Genomic DNA, 18,286 nt, shown 5'->3' with positions numbered 1-18,286 from the left:
GGTTGTGCTGCTCATCCTGTGATCTCCACGAGATTTTCAGCTGAGCTACAAGCCTGCTGATGAACGCACCGATTTATTATACTGCTATATATTTTACACATCCAACTAGGTCTCATTAGTAACAAACACGCTACCCCAACGCCTGGTGTTGAATCTTTCTCGGGGGAAATGCAAGGGAGAAATCCAATCCACCTTCTGCTCAAGAGCAAGATGCTCAGGATGGTTTGGACATGGAGTTCCACGGAGGGTTTTAAGACATGAAGAAGTTTAGTTATTTTCACATTGCCTTTAGGTTTCTGCTTAGCAGCAGGACACAAACAGTAGGTGGTTCTGTTTATAAAAGAATTTTTGAAATCTGGGAAAGATGCTGAGGACTATGTGACTGTCGCAATCAAATGATAATAACAAACTAAATGAATGAACATTGACCTAAAAGATTCATTTTCCTACACAGTAACAATCCTCCCCACTACTCAAACCAAACGTATATTGCAAAAACACAATGAGGATGGAACAGGCTTAAATTGAGCAGGAAGCATGGCTGAAATCCACACCTCTATAACCAGCGGGAAGAAGGTCTATGCACCGACCCATCCAAGACCCCAGAAGAGGTATAAATGGGGCATGGACAATGCCCTGACCACCTGCAGGCTCTCTCCATCAGGATGAGTTTCACACATGGCAAAGCTGCAGCCAGAACTTCCAGCGTGGTTTTGTGCTTGAATTAAAGGCTTAGCTGCTCTGTTTTGTGCCTTTCTTACGTGGGCTTGGTCATTCCTAGGTAGGTCCCCACCTCCAGCAGACTTCCAGTACCAGTTCTGAACAAGAACTGATCCACAGCTCCTGTTGGACAGTAGGGAACAAGGAAGGCTTCTCCCTTCTTCTCTCCCAGCTATTTTACTACCTCAAAAATCCTGCACTCGGAGCTGCTGCCAGACTCTTGGCTTTTCATCCTGCCACTGCTGCCAAATTTTCCTGCAAGCGATCGGTCATACCAAAACCCCAGAAATCAACACTACCCCCACAGCAGCAGTGAGAGGCTGGGAGTTATCCATCACCCTTGTGTGCACATAGAAAATGGCTGATTCTTATTAGCAGATTACAGTCATCCTAACTGAATAGTAAATACAATTTAACACTAACAACATTAGGGGATTTTCCCTTCTCTATGACACTGCAGGGAGGAAAAGAGCACGAGCACATCCACGCAGCACCTAAGCCTGGCACAGCAGCTCAGCTCCCACGTCCACTGAGTGCCCGACTCCAGCACGTGTTACACGTGCACTGCCAGCTCTGCCACCACTGCTTGGACCTGGGCATCTCCCTCGGCTCTCAGCACATTTCCCAGAGCAACTTCACACTGATGGTAAAAGTTTAGCATCGTTGAGCACCAAGTCCCAGGGATGATCTGTCCCCTAGACAGTGCTATGGGGAGTTTTACACTATATACTTATGTACTCCCTACACTCACATTCCAGCTTTTAGGCAAACGCTGTGTTCACACAGCATTTCAGCTCATGCAACACATTTCAGAAAGCCAAAGTGAAGGCAGAGCATCCTTTTTTAATGCTGCGCTGTGGTACAGGTGCTAAAGCCACACTCTTTGGCTTTGGGGGCTCTGTGCTTTTCCAGCCCCAGGTCCTGGCACCCCAGATTTAGGTGGAGCAGATCTTGCCCCTCAGGCACAACACTGACTGCGGAACAGAAAAGAAACCTTATCAGAAAGGTGCTGTATGATTCAGAATGGCAAAACAAAACTTTCCTTTATCCTTATTCTTCCTGCTGAAAACATAAAGAAAGTATGTTAGCCAATATTTTCCCCCTTATCCTGGCTGGCTATGCTTTTGCTGGCTAAACAGTTTTATCCCTTGATGCGTTAATTCAGAACAAGGAGAGCTGATGCACACACACAAAGCATGAGCACAGGAGGCTGAACCATCACAAACCCCCTCAGCCAACGCAGGCTGCCAGCCCCAGGACATGCAACCAGCACCGTAAACAAAGCCTCATTTACCCTCACCCAGCTCAGTATCTAGCTGTTAGGGATTTGTGCTTTGTAGACTGGCTGCAGGTCACTGCTAACAGCCAGCAGTACGTTAGGCGATTTAGGAGAGAGGAGCGGTTTCAAAGCCACCTCCACTGAGTCCCACAGGGTTTGCTGTTGCACTCGCTGCTACACCAAAGTAGGCATGACAGTCATGCATTAGCAAAGGCAAGTGCATAACCTCAGAGGAAACCACAACCGTGAGCGAATGGCCAGCAAAAAGCCACTTTTAAGCCTTAACTGACAGGTTTAAGAGGTGCCTGAAAGCACAGGGGCTCTCCGGGCAAGGAAGAATTTCACAAGCAGGCAACAAGCCAGGAGGAACCTTAACACCAAGTCTCCAAGGTGAAGGGATGCCGTTTTATGATATTTGGGTAAAACCGATTCTCTTCTGCCCCTACATTTCCAGCTCATCCACCACCTATGGTTGGGCTGGAAATGGAACAATAATTACATCCTGACCTTCCCTTTCTGTATCCTTATACGAATCAGGAAATTGAAAGACAGAAAAGAGAATGAAAAATACCAAGTGAATCATAAGCTATTCTAAATTCAGTGAGGGTATAGTTCTAGTTAGGATCCAATTTAGGGTAAACTTACATTTTATTTGAACTGCTCATTCCTACTTACAAGCATATTAGGTTAGGCCCAGTCCACAGTCTTGAAATACCCACTGGACACTAATATTTGACAGTAGGAAATAGAAGAAACAGGAAAATCTCTTGCCATTAAGATCAAAAGAGAGTGAGTGTACTCTTTGACATTTTTCCTTTCCTGCAAGGAGTCCCTGTTTTGCAAAGCAAATTCCACCATGTATCTTTGAGCTCCTGCAGAGGAAAGATAAAAGGTGAAAACCCAGCTCTTTCAAAGTCAACATCAAGACTTCTACCAGCTTGAGGTCTGACCCATGATTTTCTGTAGGAGAACTGGGACCACAAAGCTCCAAACCACGCTCCTCAGCTCCTTGGAAACTCAACCCACACCCCCACTGCGAAGGCATGACTGCACCCACAGAGGGGTACGTATGGGTAGCGTGAGCAGGGCTGGCTGTGTAATGACCACAGAGCAGAGCTCAAAAACCTTCCAAAACCCGTGAGTATATAACAAAAAGCATTGAGCCCCAGCTAACCACGGCTATGGTATTACGTCTAGTGTAGCTATCTCATCTAAGGTTACCAATGTCTCTCTCGCATCCAGTTACAGGCTCAGTAGAGTAATCGATGCTGTTACATACGGCAGTAAAGCAGTATTTTACATGGGGGAGTTTGTAGGCAGGCACAAGACTTCTCTGCGTTTTCTCACTTTGTAAAACAAGGTGAAGTCCCCACAATAATCAGGATCAAAGGCAGGAGAGTGTCTTATGACAGATGAGAAGGTCTTGCACGGGAAAATCTGGGAATCATTGCTATAGAGAGAAAACCAGGAATCACACTATCATCTCTTTAAAAAGTTTTATACCTCCTAACACAGCGTATATTAGCAGTTTGCAAGAGAAGAATCACCATCATTCTCAAAAGCTAAGCACAATCAAGATGATCCAAAATACCATTAGAGAACTATACATGGAGGAAGGTCAGGACAGATTTGCTTTAAGCAGAGTCTTCTTGAGAGCTTTATCTGCCCTGGTTTTAAAGGGCTCACGTGCCAGGGGCACCGTATTTTCTCTTGCTGAACATCTGCATTATTTTACCCCCCCTCTGTATACGTGTCCCCAGTACTTAGCCTCAGTTTTCTTTACCTTGTCCCTGCATCTTGGTCTGCCAACAACTTGGAGGCCATCACTGGGGGTGTTCTCCCTCAGCAGTGCTAACATCAGCCAGCTATGCTTACAGCATGAGAACAAGTGCAGCGTGGTAATACTTAGCATATTAAAGAACTTTATGAGCACTAATTAATACATTTACATAGCAGTCCCAAGAGACAATCTGCTCACCAATTACTACTTCTCATCACAATAACGGTGCTCTAAGGCACAAGTGAAGCAGACACCACAACCCCTGCTGTTTTACGTCACTCCCAGCCCTAGTGTGATGCTCCAGGTGAACTTTTCTTACCATGGGAAGGACCTATCCTGAGCAGCAGAGGCACGCCGAGCCCCGTATCAGCACCACCAAAGTGGGATTCAGAATGGTTGCATCAGCCCGGGGCAGGGGCTGGGCTGCTCCACGTTGCTGAGAGGCACACTGTCTCTAGACTGCCGTGGGACTAAACTAGTCCCAGTTGCAGCTAAAAATAAAAATAAAAGGGGTTGCTACTCCAGAGCACCTTGTACTTGAACAGCATTGCTGCCCACAGCGACTGGTGCTCTAGGTAGACTTTCCCTAGTCTCCCAATCCAGAAGATGCTCTGCCTGTACTTCAGGGATCTCTGATCTGTCTGCACTGGATTACACTGAAAACAAACAAACAAAAAAAAAACCTGTTCACAACACCAGACTGTGACATTTAGTCCTCTCACTGTGGGGAAAAAAATAATAATAATTTATTCTGTTTTAATGTATTTCCAGATCACGCTGAAAGCCTAGAATGCACTTCATTTGCAAGAGAAACGGTGCTTCCTTGTCTCCTGTCCTCAGGACACAGCAGCTTCCCTAAATCACCTGTTGCTCCTTGGACCTCTTTGAGTAGAAACAGGCCACAGCTGACAAACCTGCAGCTCACAGAAGCGCTTGTTTGGAGATATTGCTCTGATGCTATTGCACTGCTGATTCAGGAGGGAGTTTTCCCCAGCTTATTCTCAAAGCATTTCACCTGATTGATGATTCAGTCTTTTTGCTTCGAGCATAAATCACCTTCCAGATAAAGGCTTGCTAGAAAGCTTTCTTTGGCCCTAATTAAAATGAAACTCCATGAAAGTCTAAACAGCAGATCAGCAAGGAAAAATTGGGCTGAGATTTGTGAACTAGTATTCTCCCTGACCTCCTAATTCCTCAATTTATCACAGGAGAAGGAGCAAATATTCGCAAGGTAGATTACTTAATGCAAAGCCTTGCCTTTGATGGTATTTTTCTCTAAATCTGCATGAAGGCTGTATCCGTACCACCTGTGAAGTCATCTCAATCCTTTGGAAATGACTAAATAGTCCTCGCAAAGAACCTCCCACTGGAGCCTTTGGAAAGACCTGAGCCAAACCATCCAACTCAAGCCCAAGCTTCCTCTTTTGTGAGCATCAGTTTGCAGCAAACTCCTCAGCTTGCCTGTTGCCACCACAGACCTAGCAGACTTATTTTTCTGTCTCAGAGCTGCTTTCAGGACGGAGCCAGCTCTGTCCCTTGGTTAAGTTACTGTTGAACTGGTGAAGCATGTCTCACCCTGCGACTGACCCCAGCCATCACGACTGCAAAGAAAAAAAATGAGCTGCTCTTAGCACCCCACAGCAAAGGTCATAGCAGGAAAAGAGGAGCAATAGCAAAGCCCCATTGATGCAGAGCCATCAATCTCTCACTGTTTTGCAGAAGGAAATGAATGGCCCATTAAGGAAGCAGTCTGTAACCTCAACTTCCCCATAATGGGTCTCAGTCCTAGACTGCCTGGCATCGAAGGGATTTCAGCTCTAAGAATGGACCCCGTGCAGGACCATCTGCTTTAACAGCAGGAAGGGAAAGGGTTTGCAAAGCAAGGCAACAAACCTACCCTAGCCAAGCATGCCCAGCCTGTGGCAGTGGTCATACAATAGCTGGGTTAAGGCTGAGCCTGAGGAGGATCTGGTCAGGTTTCTAGTTAGCAGCACAAGAAACACCAGCTTTTTTCCTTATTAATGCATAGTCACAGTTTACACAGACTGCATCTTGTGGTCCCACTGCCTTTTGCAAATCTTAAGCAACACATTGAAAGCAGGTTCGTAGCTCAGCTCTGACACCTGGGGAATGGAGGTTTCCTTGAGGAGACCAGATGCTGGGGCTAGCAGGAAAATTCACTTTATCACTGCAAAATTTTTCTGAATGCGAGAGGCAACATCTTATGATAATCCAGTATGGGTCCAGTAGGAACCCAGCTGATTCCAACAGCATTACTGACAAGCACATGCAGGGCTGAGCAGTGCTGGAAGGACTGGACTTTGCACTGCTGCTACCTCTGCATCCACAGACACTCGCCATACCAGGCTTGCAGTCATTGCTGCAGCAAGCTTTGGGCTTTTGTTTCATTTTTACATTTGACAAACCTAGAGTGGGCACGGAATAAACCAAGCTAAAAGCCAAGCAGCCAGAAAACAGATGACTGAAGCTGTGAAAAAGTTAAGGACTGTACAAAGTGGATCTTCTCTCCACCCACACCTTTTCTTGGCTGCTAACCTGCAAAAGCACAGCCAGCTCTTCAGCAAGCAGAGCAGCACAGGACGGGGTGGGTCTGCAAGGGAGGGCCAAGGAAGAGGGCAGAGCTGGCTGCTGGTGTCGGCTGTGTGCAGCCTGCCAAGCGGTCCAGTAACACTGCACACTGCTCATCCTCCACCCAGAGATGTGAGCCCACCAACCATTACAACCTAACCCGGGGTCCGAGGCAAGACCTGGCACTGTACAACAAATATGTACTGCATCTCATCCAGGCATCTGTTTCCAATTAGATTAATGGACATCTAAAATGATACTATAATAATTTTCAAAGCAACCCCCAAAATCAATATCCCAATACTAAGCTCTGTTTTTTTTTTTTTTTTTTTTTTCTCGTGTATGGTACAAAAGGCAGTTTGGGAGAAGATGATCTAATACACCACGTATTGATTAATCAATTCCAACCAGGATGCTAATGGGCTTTTCTTACAACAGTTGGCAGTAGAAGGAGGCAGTGGGATTGTTGAATGAGAGTAGGAGAAACCGGTTGTGTGATGAAGTTTCAGGGCAAGGGGAGGGCATGCAATGGGGAAACGAGCCCTTCTTGAGATCACTCTAAGGCAAAGACTTGGAAGAAATGGAGGAACTGAGCAACAAATGGTAAAGGTAATAAATCAGATATATTGGCTTCAAACACAGCAGAATTGTACCTTGCGATTTACTGTGGTTGATATTAATAATACTCTCCTGTTGCTACAGAAACCCTCACAGGAAGGTCTGCAAACGAGCCCAGCATGGGCCCAGAGTCTATAATGAAGTAGACTGAATATTTTGTCGTCCTACCGGCCACTGAAATGATCTATTAATGCCTATTCCAGTTATTTTTCCACATTAGCAGTTTTGTCTAAGACAGGGTGGGGTAATTCAGATCATCCACACATAGCTGTCTCACCGCCTGTCCTCATACAGTCAACAGCAGCAGCTGCTGTAGGCATACATTGCTAAATCATCATCATTGCTAAATTATCATCATTCCTAAAGTGAGTTGGAAAGTGCTCTCTCCTTCGTGCCCCTGGACTTGACAAAGTCCTTTACTACCACAGAAAATGAGAGTACAAACCAGACAGGCCATCCCCCAGAGCTGTTACACCCGCTGTGGAAATATTGGAAATATGGGAAGATCCAAGCAAAGCATGAAGCTGGGGACAACAGGTCTGCGACAGGCACACAGGCCCCTGCTGACTCCCAGAGAGAGGCTGGGCACACTTCACAAAAAAATAGGATACAGTTGCTGGAAACCAGCTGGAGGGATCTATTCCCAGCCTGTGTAAATCACCCCCTGGCCCACAAAGAAGGCAAGGATTAGGAGCTTGCCTCAGTACAGGGCACCTCAAAAGCATAAGTACAAATTACAGACACAAGCGACAGCATTACGCTACCAGAAATACGAAGTCATTCAGTTGTTGTGAAACGTCTGGGGTTATTGCACTTTTTTAAGAAGGAGAGCAATAAAGCTGACCAAGAGGTTTTAACCTTGAGTGGTTGCAACAGTCGTGGTTCCGGCTGGCCGGAGGTGGAGGCAGCAGAGGCCCTACCGACACAATTCAGCCTGGCGTATCTTCTCTTTAGCCAGGGTCGTGCCAGGCATGAAGGTGATGGATAGGGCTTTATAAAATTCTACTGGTGTTGCCAAAATTAGTACTGAATCTCCACGCAAAAATCCAGCCCTCACTGTTCATTGCTGCACATTACAATGCCTATCACGAAGGCTAGACCCAACCGAGAGAGGAAACCTTCAGGTGCTAATCAATATGAAAAAAAAAAAGGCACAAACTGACTTCTTTTTTCCTGCAAACCATTCTCAAACTAGTGCAAGCGGGACCAGCAGCCCCAGAGTCCCACAGCCCCATCAGCAGACTCACGTTGTAGAGGATGTCGGTCCACCCCTCCATGGTGATGCACTGGAAGACGGTGAGCACAGCGAAGAGGATGTTGTCGAAGTTGGTGATGCCGTAGTTGGGCCCTTGCCAGTACTCCCTGCAGGTGGTCCCAATCTCGCACTGCCTGGCGGGGGGCTCCTCTCCGCAAGGAAAATCTCCCACCTCGTCGCCTGCAGAGCAGAGCAGAGGGGAGAAAGAGTCACCGACCAAAGCCAGGCAGGCAGCTGGTGCTGCCGTGTCCTCCTTGTGCCATCACATGAGGCTGGTTTGTATTTCAGGCTTCCTTGTGCCACTCTGGGCATGTAAAAGATGTTACACTCACGTGAGCATTTATACAGTGCCATGCTGTAAGGGGGCAGTTTAACAGCAGGGTGGAGCAGAGCTAACCCCAAAGCGCCCAAGATTGGCAATTAATTCTTCAGCCATGTCATATGTAGAATCACAGAACCATGATAATCTAGGCTGGAAAAGACGTTCAAGATCAGCTTGTCCAACTTGACCTATTGAGTTCCATCACTAAATCATGTCTGTTAGTGCCACAAATGACAAACACCATGAAAAACAACAACAAAACAAAAATAAATAAAAACAAACAAACAAACACCACAGCACGGTAAAATAAAAACAAAGGCATGGGAACGGTGCACACAAAGACACTGAGACATCCATACACCTTCATACAGCATAGCTAAGTGCTAAACATTGGCACTACAACATTAAAACAAAAGGCAGGTTCTGCACCAGTGCCTTACACAAGAGCTGCTTGCGGAGAGCCCCAGAGCTGTCCAGACGCTGGACCACAGCTGCATGGGGAGCCTCCGGCTGCGTTACAAGGCAGTACCACCACAGCAGCCCCTGAGCTGGACCAACAGCTCCAGCCCCACTGTAAGCTTTGTGTTTCTGCCCAAAGGGCAACGCTGGCAGGGAAAGCATCCAGCTACCAGCTTGTCTGCAGCAGGGATGGGGTCACTGCACTGAGTTTTGGTTCAGACCCAGGGAAGCAAGGGAGAAAAAGTCTGTCGTGGTTCAGGACCTCCAGGGATGGCCAAAGGAGTGGCCCATGTCTTCCAGGGCCAGCTGGGAAGCATTGCAGCCCTCCAGAGACATCGTGAGCACCAAGAGAGAGCAGTTTGAAAACCCAGCACTTTATTTTTCTAAAGTAAATAAATACACTAAGCGATGTTCCTATTTACACAGGGATGCAATTCTGGAAATATTAAATGGTTTTAAAAGTGACATGTTATGGTAATGGAGCAGCAAACTCCACAAAATCAAATTCACCAGGGGGGAAACAAAATCAGCGCTAACAATAATTAGGAGTAATCATTCCATAGAGCAAAGCCTGCAGGAGGAAAACAAGACCGTCACTGGCTGCAGGACGCGTGCGCGCGCGTGCGACCTTTTCCTGTTGACTCAACACCTTAATGCAGGGCATCTCTCCCCAGCTCCCATATGGGTCACCACAGGCTTTCGTAAGGGCTTGGTGAGACAGGGCTGCACAAAGAAAATATCAAATCTGGCTCTTGCAGACCGTTTGTGAGCGTGCCTTAACAAAGAATCCAGTTTTCTCTCCGTTTGGCCTTTTGTTACCAGATAATGCTCTGAAAATGCAACGCGCGTCCTTGTTCTTTTTGAGAGAGAGATGCTGATGGACCAGAACTGGTCCCTGCTCCCACGGCTGGGGAAGAGACAGGAGGAAAGGGGAGTGTCAAGGAAAAAAGGGGGGAATAAACGTGATGTCCTTCTTTCCTACAGCAGCTTCAGGGTGCTTGGGCTGGGTGAGGAGCTGCAGAGGGCAGTTGCTTAAAAACCCTGTGTCAGCAGAGTAGGCTGCATGGAGGATGCAGGGAGAGGAAAGCAAATCAGGCACTGGAAAAAGCACAGCCAATACTTTTTTTTTTAACCCATTTTTCATCAAAATTAAGAGGTGTTTTCACTAGCTCAGAACAGTCTGTCCATCTGAGTGGCAGCAGCCCTGAACGACCCGTTTGCCGTATTTTGGTCCCCAGCATCCCTCTGGTGCAGACTGTTACTGACCTACCCAGGGCTCCTGGGCTGTAGCAACATTTACTGCTGACACCTCCACTCGGTTCCCTGCACAGTGAGCTGAAGTCACGGCTGGTACCACTCATCTGGCTCCCGATTCCAGGGAAAATCTCCAGAGTTCGCTCACTTTGGGGATTTAGAACAGAAACCAGCGTAAGCAAGTCCTCATCCGCTCATTTGCTACCCCTTGACAGAGGCATCTCTTTAATGAGGTTCACATTTCCATGCTGAAGTCAGCCTTTGGAGCCCGTGGTATCGGGCCTGGGCTTGTTAATGCACCTCTTCGGAGCCGATGAGCACTTAGGACTGAAGGGCTGGGCTGACGGCACCGCGGGATGCTCCGCTGCTCTGCTCACAGGGGACCGCAGCGCCAGGAAGCCTCGCCGCCCTGCCTTTCCAGAAACACCACCGCGCCGTTTCCTGCGCGGCGGGTCGAATCGATCCCCGTAATTCGCCCAACAACAGGCGCATTGCCCCTCGAGAAAAGCAGGGGCAGTGCCCGTAAGCGCAGGCACCTTCTGCACCGCCGGCCCGCGCTGCTGCCGAGCCTCCAGGTGCCGCGATGCCACGATGCAAGGTGCGCGGCAGCATCTTTTGGCTGTGCTCCCAACTCCTAGCTGGGCCCCCCAGCAAGCAGCAGCCACTTACACACAATTTGTACACGTGGCAAATCTGTCCTCAGCCCCCAGCTCGGCACGGAGACCTCAGCCTTCACCGAGGTCAGAGAGCTGTTTGCAGAGAACACGAACAGCACTGGGGTTTATCTTTCCATATCGAGTTAACCAGCTTCTGGAGGGGCAAATAAATAGATAAATCGTTCTTTTGCCCGCTGGCGACAGTCACCGCAGCAGAGAACGAGGCGCAGAGCTCAGCACTCCCAGCCTGCAGCCACCACCTGCAAACCAGGGATGCGAGAACTCACCCACCTCGTTCTGGGGCTGCAATTCAACAGATCTGAAAACGCCCCTTGAAAACGCAAACCTCTTCAGAAGTGCTTTCTCCTTCACCACCTCAGCAAGAACGCTGCTACGTCCTACACACCAGTGCTGTCACCGGTGTTATTCCTCTGGGATCGCTGCGGTAGCCTTAGACGTCGCAGTGAGCTGAGACCTCTTCTGCTTGGCACCAAACACGCGCACACCAAAAAGATTTCCCTCTCCTACAAATCCAGCCTGAAAATTCATTTCTTCCAGGAAGCACCGTGTTTTGCTCACAAGCAACCTCTAAACACCCGACTGTCCTTTACAAGTTGTGTTCTGTTTCGCTAATGAACATAGACAAGAAAACAATTTCTCCCTGCTTTTGCAAAGCTCTGTGTAAACTGAATACATTAAACTGTTTCCATGTTGTTGTTTGTTATAAAGCCTTGCGAAGGATGCCCAGAGATTTGGCTGGGATGTTCTTTTATTACCATTTGAATGCATATAAATAAATCAATATGAAGACCTATTAGTGATAATCACTGAAAATACAAGACTGTGCTTTAAAGACAGTCAATTATACCTTAAATTGCAATCTTTTGGAGACAGGAACAATATTTCCATCTGTGGATAGTCCAGATAATCAGCACATATTAGCACTACTCTAACAGAAATATTAAAAAATTACATGGGGAAAAAATGGCTTTTGTTTGTCTGTGTGCTTTTAAATTGAAACAAATTCGACGAGCCTGAGCACCTGCTGTGCTGCCAAGGCTACACGATGCCCCCTCACCAGACCCTCTTCCTATTCACCTTCATGACCGCTCCCTGCCCTGCTCTGTTTGAAGGACATTTTCATCCCTTCTCCATCATGGGGCCCCTTGCCTTCCATTTATTTACCTTTTCTTTTTTTTTTTTTTTCCTTTGCTTGCTCCCAGTCTTTCCACCCTTTCCGATCTCACTGATGTTCTCATACCCTAGAAACCTTCCAAGGAAATTTCCCAGTCAGAAAACTGTTCAGAAAGTGAAACCCACTGAAAACATGACCAGAGACCAACAAACTAGACTAAAACCCACCCTTCAACAAGCTGGAACCACGGGAATTTTTTCTGCACGTCTGTTATGAAAAACAAGTCTCCCACACCAGGAGGTCCTAAGCACCTTCATCTCACTCTTGTGTGGACTGACAGCAACCCACCAGCATCAAGGCTGGGTGTAAAAGTGATGGAAGGACCTGTCCCAGTGCTTGTAGGGTGAGCAAAAGTCAGGTAAAGACACAGGGAATACAGCAAACGTTGAGAAGGAAAAGCAATGTAAGAGCAGGATGGAGAAAAGGATCTTATGGAGATGGAAAGCATCCCGATGAGGTGATGGGGCCTGGAAGCGTCACGACAATCCGCTGGGATGGCAGCAAAGCCCCAGTCTCACCTGTCTCGTTGGAGAAGCAGGTTTTGTGAAACTTCCCCATGTAGAACTCCAGCCCGATGATGGCAAACATCACGATGGCGAAGAAGAGGAGCAGCCCGATCTGAAGCAGGGGCACCATCGCCTTCATGATGGACTTGAGGACAACCTGCAAACCTGCGGGGCGGGGAGAAACAGGTAGTCAGCGAGGGACGGAAAACAAGGGTCGGAGCAGGAAATAAGGGGGTGTCTAAGGGCAAGATTAGGACTGGCAACGTCAGGCAGTGCTGCGTTCCCCAGGGTGCTGTAAAAACAACACTACACACATCACACTCTGCAGATGTCAGACACACAGTCAGGAGTTATCTTTTCCTGACCCCCTTTCTTCAGATCACAGACTCAAAGCCCTCCCAAGCTTCGGAGACACAAGAAGGACTTTTCCTGCAGCCAGTGGAGTCCCAGGACTCAGCTGGGATCTGAACCAGACCCTTAAGGCTGATCCTGTGACTGTGGGGGTGGCCTCAGGCCTGCTTCCAGCAGAGCAATGCAGAAGGAAAAGGAACAAAAAGAGACCCAAGCACCGTCTTCCAGGGCTCTCCATCTATAGCTTTTTCACTGGCTCTGAAACTCGTTTTCAATTAAAACCAGAAGAGATAAGGCTAGAGAGGCTGACGAGATGGAGGTGTCAGATAGCGTCACGCAGACGCACATAACGAAATAAATTCAGTGATAACTGGCAGCTGAGAGCCACCTTGGCAGCCCGCTCGGAGGTGCTGAGAAGGAAGGGTCATCGGAGCCTTGCCACCTTGTTCTGTGCAGCTCTACCGAGGTCAACGTGGGACACACACAAAATAAAGCATTCAGATCTGTTGGAGAGGAAAAAATACCTGGAGCGTAGAAGAAAAGAGTATAGGATGCTCGTATACGAATGAACCTCAAGGCCGTACATTTACTACAGGGTGGGAAAAACACAGCGCACACAGCTTTTGCAGCATCACTAGAACATGAGAGCAAATGATGCTGTATGGGAAAATGCTGTGCTGGACCAGGGCATGACACCAAACAGGAGAGCATCCCCCAGGACGGGAACACCCTGAGGGACCACAAACCCATGCAGGGACACTGGGGCCCAGTGTTTATGAAAACATTTATACGATTACTTGAGTCCTTCTTTTCCTCATTACCCAAATCAGTGAGCGGATACTTGCGTTGGCTGGAAATAGTTTGTGTCAAAATTCCCCAGCTTGAGGCCTTTCCCCCCCCCCCATAACACTCATCAGCAGAAGCAATATCTTTTACTGAAACAATTGCCGTATATAGAGAAAATTGAAAATATTTCAGGCACACAAGGACCATTCTGAGCTACCCTATTAAAAAAATACCAGTACTTCCACAAACCTTACTTCCCTGACATCCTTAGACATGGGCAAGACAAACAAGAAAAAGAGCCAGCAGCATCTCCTTATTAGAGACCCTATAATTAAATAACACTTTTCCCAAGCCTAGCCAAGGACCTGTGCTATGTGGGGATTCAGACTGAAGCCCTGCCCGTGAAAGGATGCTGATTTCAGGATTTTTTGGATGCTGTTAGCACCTGACATAACCCCTTGCTGGGTCTCTATGGCACTGGCATTTCAGCCCCACGGTAGCAGAGCTGATGTCCCAGCCTGCAGTCTGGGAGGAGAAGGGCTGCCCAGGGGTTAACGCAGAGCATTCCACGGAGCTAAGGGGTTTGCTGCAGGCAAAACCTCCCTGTTCCATGCTCAGAAATGAAATATGCTCCTGACAGCCATCCCCGCTAGCGGGCAGAGCAGCTGGTGAGCAACAACAGGCAAAAAGGCAATAAGCAATGGTGCCAGGGCTTGGGCAGTCTCAGGGCATAAGCGAGGCATGATGCAGCCCCCCATCAGACCCTTCACATTGGCATCTAAAATCAACCAAGTTGCCAAGGAAAAGGCAAGAGTAAGTCCCATCCATTCCATGCCTTAGTTTTTCCCCTGGTGTTACAGAAGGGACAAACCCCCAGAGTGTGAGACGCTCAGCTAGTAAAGTGGTTGGAAGATCCAAGCTCGGGGCTAGGGGCCTGAAAGCTGCAAAGTTTTGGTCTCATGGCTTCGTATCTGAATTGAAACAATCCAACCCCAATGTCACAGGAGTCCCAGGACAACTACCTGCCACCCACCTGCAAAGCCTGGGAGTGCATTGCTGAAATCAGGCGCTATCCACAGCCTGGGGGAACAAAACCAGGAGCTAGCAAGAACAAGGAGCCACAGACCACGAAGGAGCAGAGGAAGAACATATTGCTCAGAAAAGCACGTTACACCCCAGAAGCTCCAGAACCCTTTGGCTGTGAAGGTGACATTATCACGGCACTCACTTGGGATTCCTGACACCAGCTTCAGGGGCCGCAGCACTCGGACAGCTCGCAGGGTCCGCAGGTCAAAGTCAGTCCCAGCGGTTGCCAGAATCCTAATGTCAAGAAAGAGAAGAGAAAAAGAGGGGAAACATTGGATTAAATGCAAATTCCTGTTTCCAAAGCATGAATAGACATATTCAGGCTGCTTCAGATTTTATACCTGTCATTTTATTGTAAATTGTATCTGCTGGAAACCAATAATTTGTGGAGCTGCTAAGCTTTAATCAGACTGTAGGAAAATCCACAGTATCGGCTTGTTTAAGAGGCTGCTTACACACAGCGAGCAGGCCTGGCTCTGGCCCTTAGAGAACAGCACCCTGTACTTATAGGAAAGAATACACCATTTTAAGAATGAGACAGTGAAAAGAAAATAACCCCCTCAGTTACGCTAGAAATTACCTGCCAGAGCTTTTCACTACAATACATTCAGGAATTCCTCAGGTACCAATGCGTGGTGTTTCTTAATATCTGAAGTAGGGTCTGGTTATATACTTTATCTGTGTGAAATTAATTTTTGTTCAGAGCACCTTATTCGTGGAGACCATCCAGAGAGCAGGGTGCATTTCCTCCGGTATGCTGCTGTAACTCTGGGAAGATACACAGATCCCAAACCCAAATGATTCTTAAAAACTAAAAATGAAATTGCTTCAGAAAATGAAAGAGCTCTGGCGTTTCGGGACACAGTAAAGGAAGAAATATTGTCACGGTATCCACAATCCACAAAGACATGAACTCCTTGAGTGAAGAGCTGCAAGACACACACTACCCACAGAGAGCATGGCAAAGCTTCCTTCACTAATTGGTGTAGCTCTTCCTTCAACATTTCAACAAAAAATTCTTGATTTAAGACACAAGCCAACCATGCAGTTAGGCAAAACCCTCTCACTAACTCCCTCTTCACTGCCCAATTTAAAGTGATGATGGGTGATTTCCACTAGTTTTGCCAGGTTTGTCCCCAGGCTGCTGTATCAAGGCAGGGGGTGCTGAGCAGCCAGCCCACGGTGGGATGCGCAAGCACCCAGCCACCTGACAGTGAACACACGTGGAGCCACCACTATTTTAACCGAACCAATGAAAGCGTGCCCACGCGGACCCAACCTTTACTACGACCTGACGCTTTGCCAAACCTTCCCCAAGAGCTACAGCAGCAGAAAGACTTGAGAAAATGATTAAAATGCGATGTCCCAGAGCTGCCATTAAGAGCAGCGGAGGACCTCTCCTGCGGAGCATGGGAGAGCTGGAAGGAGGTTATCGGACACAGGCATCCCCCGGGGATGCACCATCACCAGCAGTGATGCTCCGAGAGGCACAGAGCACCCACAGCATGCAGCAACCCAAGACTGATCTCCACCTGCCCAGAAGCCATTTTTTCTCAGTGCCTTATAACGCGCTGCCGAGCTCTCAGGGAAGTGGCCAGCTGCCATAAAGGCACCAGGAAAATCAGCGTTTTTCAAAAGGAGGCACACGGTTTTACTGTGTGGCAGGTATTACGCAGGATGTCCTGCAAACTGGGAGGACGTGGCTGTGCTCACAGCGCAGCTCCACGACTGAAAACCCTGTCCTTGACTTACTGACTGACTTAGCACTGCTGCCAAGCGTGGGCCAGGGAAGCGCAGGCTCAGCATTGCTGTGCGGAAGGGGCCAGACTCAAGCAGCAGGAGGTGCTGGGGATCAGGAAAAACCACGCTGAGATGTTGGATGGCAACAGAGGCAGCAGCAAGCCAGGACCTGACGAGCAGAGTATCTATTCTATAGGACACCTGTTCCTACCTTTCCACGACCAGAAAATTCACGTTACGTCAGCTCTATTGATGTCATTTGAGCAGAAGCAACACGAAACAAATTTAAACCAAGGCCTATCACATTCAGAGACTTCTAATTTTAACTTCTGCACCCATGCCAATGACTTCACTCCTCTTTTCCCTTCCCTCCACCCTCACAAGGTAATTGCTCCCTTATAAACCCCAGCAGCCCGGGGACAGCACACGCTTCAAACCAGCAGCTAATCTCGAACATCCACCTGGGATGTCGCTGCGAAAGGCACCATCAGTCTCTAACGAGCTAAGATGGATTTGTGCTGTCATCGGGCAGGTTCGTGCTCCAAGCTGAGAGGAGGGATGCTCGATATGTTCATTGGTTTGTTTCAGAGCTCATCAAGGAGGAAACAGGAGCAAGGGGGGGATCAAATAGTCCCATGGTGCCAGTAAATGCTCAGCGGCTGAAGGTCTTTGTTCCAGTCCTGTCTTCCTTAATAGGCTTGATGTTAAAAACAGTCTGCTCAACCTGTAGCAAAGCCCCCTAGTCAAAAACCCTAATTATTCATTAATTCTCAGATCTTTAATGTTTTAATCGCCTAGCTAATTTATATAGGAAACCCTACAGCTCACCACCTTCCACGGAGAGTTGCCCCATGGATGATATCGAATTTCAGTCTAATCATAGGAAAAAATCATGGGAACTGCCCATGCCCACGTGGCTGAGCTGTCACTGCCAGGTCAGCCCACGAATCAGCCACATTTGAAAAACCATAATACCCCAGACAGATTTTGTCTTGAGACGAAGAAATACAGCAGCATCCTAAACAAAGCCACTTGCACTGAAAGAAATGGAAGAGCAAGGGGATGATGTGGTGGTTCTGGGTCTAAAAATCCACATTTGAGACTTTTGGGTAAATGAGGCAGGTGGTGGGTGCCCAGCCTTGAGCACCGCATTTCTCACAAGGAGGGCTGGATGCTGCAGCCTCTGCAGGCTGTGACCACTGCCAGCAGCCCAGACAGGCCGTCCAAGCAGTGGCATGAGGAAAAGAGGGCCCTACAGATTTCAGAAGTGTTACAGGTTAGTGTCCATCCCAGGAGCGCTGAGGTCTTACAGCTCCGAAGGACCAGCTGGCAGAAAGCTGGTGTCCAGGAAGTGCTTGGAGGACCAGGAAAGAGCAAAGGGGCATCTTCAGCAAAACCTGCAAAAACAGTGCTAATTTACTGCTGCACTGCAGCCCGTGCCTCTAAACCGTTCACAGATGTGTGTGGAAAATAGCCTCAGTGCCCCAGTGAGGGAAGGCTGCAATCAGCTCCGTGACATTTGCCCAAGCGCCAGCTTTCTGCTTCATTTTTCCCACTCTCCCGCAGTCCAGCTGAAAGCTCACAGAAGCCACTGTGAGTTGGGCCAAAATGAGTCGGAAATGGTCATTAAAAGTATGGGAAACCGAGAGATGAAGGGAGCCAGCTGGCAAGCACATCCTGACAATCCTGC

The 18,286-nt window shown here is 48.1% G+C and overlaps 1 protein-coding gene across 14 annotated transcripts in view; it reads right to left on the bottom strand.

Moving 5' to 3' along the window:
* Positions 1-18,286, bottom strand: part of LOC310885015 (voltage-dependent N-type calcium channel subunit alpha-1B-like) — a 283,849-nt gene that overhangs the window by 167,088 nt on the left and 98,475 nt on the right. For all 14 annotated transcript variants that reach the window (XM_083807730.1, XM_083807736.1, XM_083807737.1 and 11 more), the window contains 3 exons: positions 14,999-15,090; positions 12,646-12,798; positions 8,234-8,421 (listed from right to left, as the gene is read on the bottom strand). In XM_083807730.1, coding sequence (XP_083663856.1) covers positions 8,234-8,421; positions 12,646-12,798; positions 14,999-15,090 — 433 coding nt within the window. The remainder of the gene's footprint in view (positions 1-8,233; positions 8,422-12,645; positions 12,799-14,998; positions 15,091-18,286) is intronic.

The sequence above is a fragment of the Anser anser genome (genome assembly GCF_964211835.1).
Source record: "Anser anser genome assembly, chromosome: 21".
Taxonomy (NCBI): domain Eukaryota; kingdom Metazoa; phylum Chordata; class Aves; order Anseriformes; family Anatidae; genus Anser; species Anser anser.
This window is presented reverse-complemented; position numbering and strand designations above follow the sequence as displayed.